The sequence below is a fragment of the Penaeus monodon genome, chromosome 9, assembly GCF_015228065.2.
Source record: "Penaeus monodon isolate SGIC_2016 chromosome 9, NSTDA_Pmon_1, whole genome shotgun sequence".
Taxonomy (NCBI): Eukaryota; Metazoa; Arthropoda; class Malacostraca; order Decapoda; family Penaeidae; genus Penaeus; species Penaeus monodon.
In genome coordinates this window covers 20050459-20052958 of record NC_051394.1, presented here as the reverse complement: position 1 = coordinate 20052958, position 2500 = coordinate 20050459, and the positions used below count along the sequence as shown (strand labels likewise).

The window sequence follows — 2500 nt, the reverse complement described above, 5'->3', positions numbered from 1 at the left end:
TTTCGAGTAATCTGTTCGCTTGAAGTGATTTCTACAACCCCAAGACACTGCCGTGTTCCAGAGGAGAGATGACGGACTCGCAGCTGAAGAGCGCCATCGAGGGCGTGGTGATCAAGTGGGTGCACCAAGTGGACGAGGTGCTCAACCAGGACACGGACGACCTGGCCGGTCCCGACCACTTCCCGACACCGCTCGAGGAGATCACCTTCTGGAGCAAACGGCGAGAGAACTTCAGTCATATCGCAAGGCAACTCAAAGATAAGAAGGTAAGAGGTTACAACTCTTAATGGCGTAGTCATTTGCAGAGTTAGATAAAATGCAAACTTCGAAATCAATGATTGTGTCTGGCTTAAAAAGCATTGGACTTTCGATCCATGAGCAAGAAAACAAACTAGTAACTTAACACCTGTCTTTCAAGGTCATGATGATGTCCAATATCTTAGAGGTGACAGAATCAGCTTACTATCCAGCCTTTGTCAAGATGTGTGCAGACGTTAACATGGGTAATATATCGTGAATAAGGTCGTGTATGTGTGTGTCCGTATGTGTTCGTCGTGTGAGTGATAACAGTTTCAACCTAACATATGTGAGTATTTGTGCGTTGATGATTGTATGTCTTCAAAATCAAAATTTGAACATATCTGAAAGCAAGACAACCGTCCCCACTCAGCGAGTCCCTTTCTTCGTCAGCTGTGCACGAGGCGCGCGACATCATGATCCACCTGACGCCCCTCAAGCCCATGCTGGAGGAGATGGAGTCGATGGAGTTCCAGGAGGCGCCGCCGCTCATCCCGCCGCTCGTGCACTGCATCTGCCTCCTGTGGGCGCACTGCCCCGACTACCGCAAGCCGGACCGCATCGTCACGCTCTTCAGGGAGATCACCAACCTCCTCATCGGCATGGTGAGGGGGGGGGGGACTTCGGGAGGCGAATACATTTCATGGAAACTAGACTGGGAGAAAGATACTTTAGGTTGTTGTGTGTGCACGTGAATATTCGAAAGGAGAAAAGGATGCAGAGAATAGCTAGAGAAATGAAGGAGTAAATAAAAGGAGTCATTCACTGAGAAAAGGTGTATTTTTCGCAGGGGAGAGCCTTCATAGGAACGATAGGATTTCAGGCTGAGACTACGGAGCCTCTACAGAAGATCAACACCTGCGTTTCCGTATTCAAAACCTTCAGGTACGGTACTACATATGTTCAAAGTTTATTCTTTTAGACCCAATACCTGCTAATTTTATCCATGACCCCGGGCTATCCAACTTAGTCACTGATATTGTCAGATTGTAAATACGTTTCCCTCGACCCTCGCCTCCTCAGAGACAGCTTCGAAGAGCACCGAGCGAGGGTGGACACGTACTTCCCCGAGGACGAGCGTCCCCGCCGATGGGAGTTCCACCCCACCCACGCCTTCGCCCGGATGGACCAGTTCCTCTCCCGTCTCGCTAACATCAAGGTTTTTATTACTGCATAAAAGTGAACAACATACCGTTACGACTTGCTTTGTTATATCAAGTGAACTATTATTGGTTTTATTTATCTTTTCCTCACAGGAAATATTTGACATTGCCAAAGAATTCCTCAAGATCGAGAAAGTGGAATTCGGCGGACCTAAAGGCAAGGTTCTAGGGGGCTAGTGTTTCTGCCGTATACAGGTAAGAGCCAAACGTCATTTTCATTGTTCCGCCATATCTTTAAGGAACAAATATTAAATGAAGCTTTTAACTGCATTATCTCAAGAACAAAACAAAGCCCGTAACACTGAGCACACTCCCTCCGGCCGCCCACAGCGAGTTCAACGAGGCCTACACCGCCTTCTCCATCCGCACCTACGACTGCCTGGACCCCGCCGAGGCCGATTTCGACGAGAGCCACCGCCAGTTCAAGAAGAAGGTGACGGAGCTCGAGCAGCGCCTCAGCCTCATCGTGAACCACGCCCTCCAGGAGAGCCAGAGTCCCGAGGCCTACTTCAAGGTGGGCGGAAGAGCGACTGAGGTTTCGTGTTGCTTTGTTGAGTCGTTGGTTGCAAAGGGCAAACCTATTCCAGAGTTAGAAGTAATCGGACATCGAAAGGCTTTTATAGATGAAGGGTGTTTCATATACCTGTTTCAATTACTATTCAAGGGTATAATGAATAGATGAACATTAACCCTCTCATGCACGTACAATGGCAGGTGGTTGAACTGCTTGGAAGCATCCTCGAGCGGCCGATCATCCAAGCGGAATACACCATCTGTCTGCCACACTTGCTTCAGCTCCTCAAGCAGGAGATCGAGACGGCTAAGGTACGTGAAAGTGTTTTGTTGTTGTTGATGTTGTTCTTGTTGTTGTTGCTGTTATTTCTGTTTATTGCGTGAGTTCTATTAAATTTTGTGGCAGCGTTGCAATCTGTATCTAAAAGGGAAAGGTAAGTGATTATAATCATAATAGAACAATAAAAGGTATATGACTATAATATAAAGAAATTAAGATTTGGTTTTTATAGCGAAATCTAGAATAT

The 2500-nt window shown here is 47.1% G+C and overlaps 1 protein-coding gene across 1 annotated transcript in view; it reads left to right on the top strand.

Moving 5' to 3' along the window:
• The window catches only part of LOC119576661 (dynein beta chain, ciliary-like), a 143775-nt gene that overhangs the window by 1277 nt on the left and 139998 nt on the right, over positions 1-2500 (top strand). Inside the window, 8 exon segments of the mRNA XM_037924310.1 lie at positions 62-266; positions 419-503; positions 649-902; positions 1088-1182; positions 1321-1456; positions 1554-1622; positions 1741-1974; positions 2175-2285. Coding sequence (XP_037780238.1) covers positions 62-266; positions 419-503; positions 649-902; positions 1088-1182; positions 1321-1456; positions 1554-1622; positions 1741-1974; positions 2175-2285 — 1189 coding nt within the window.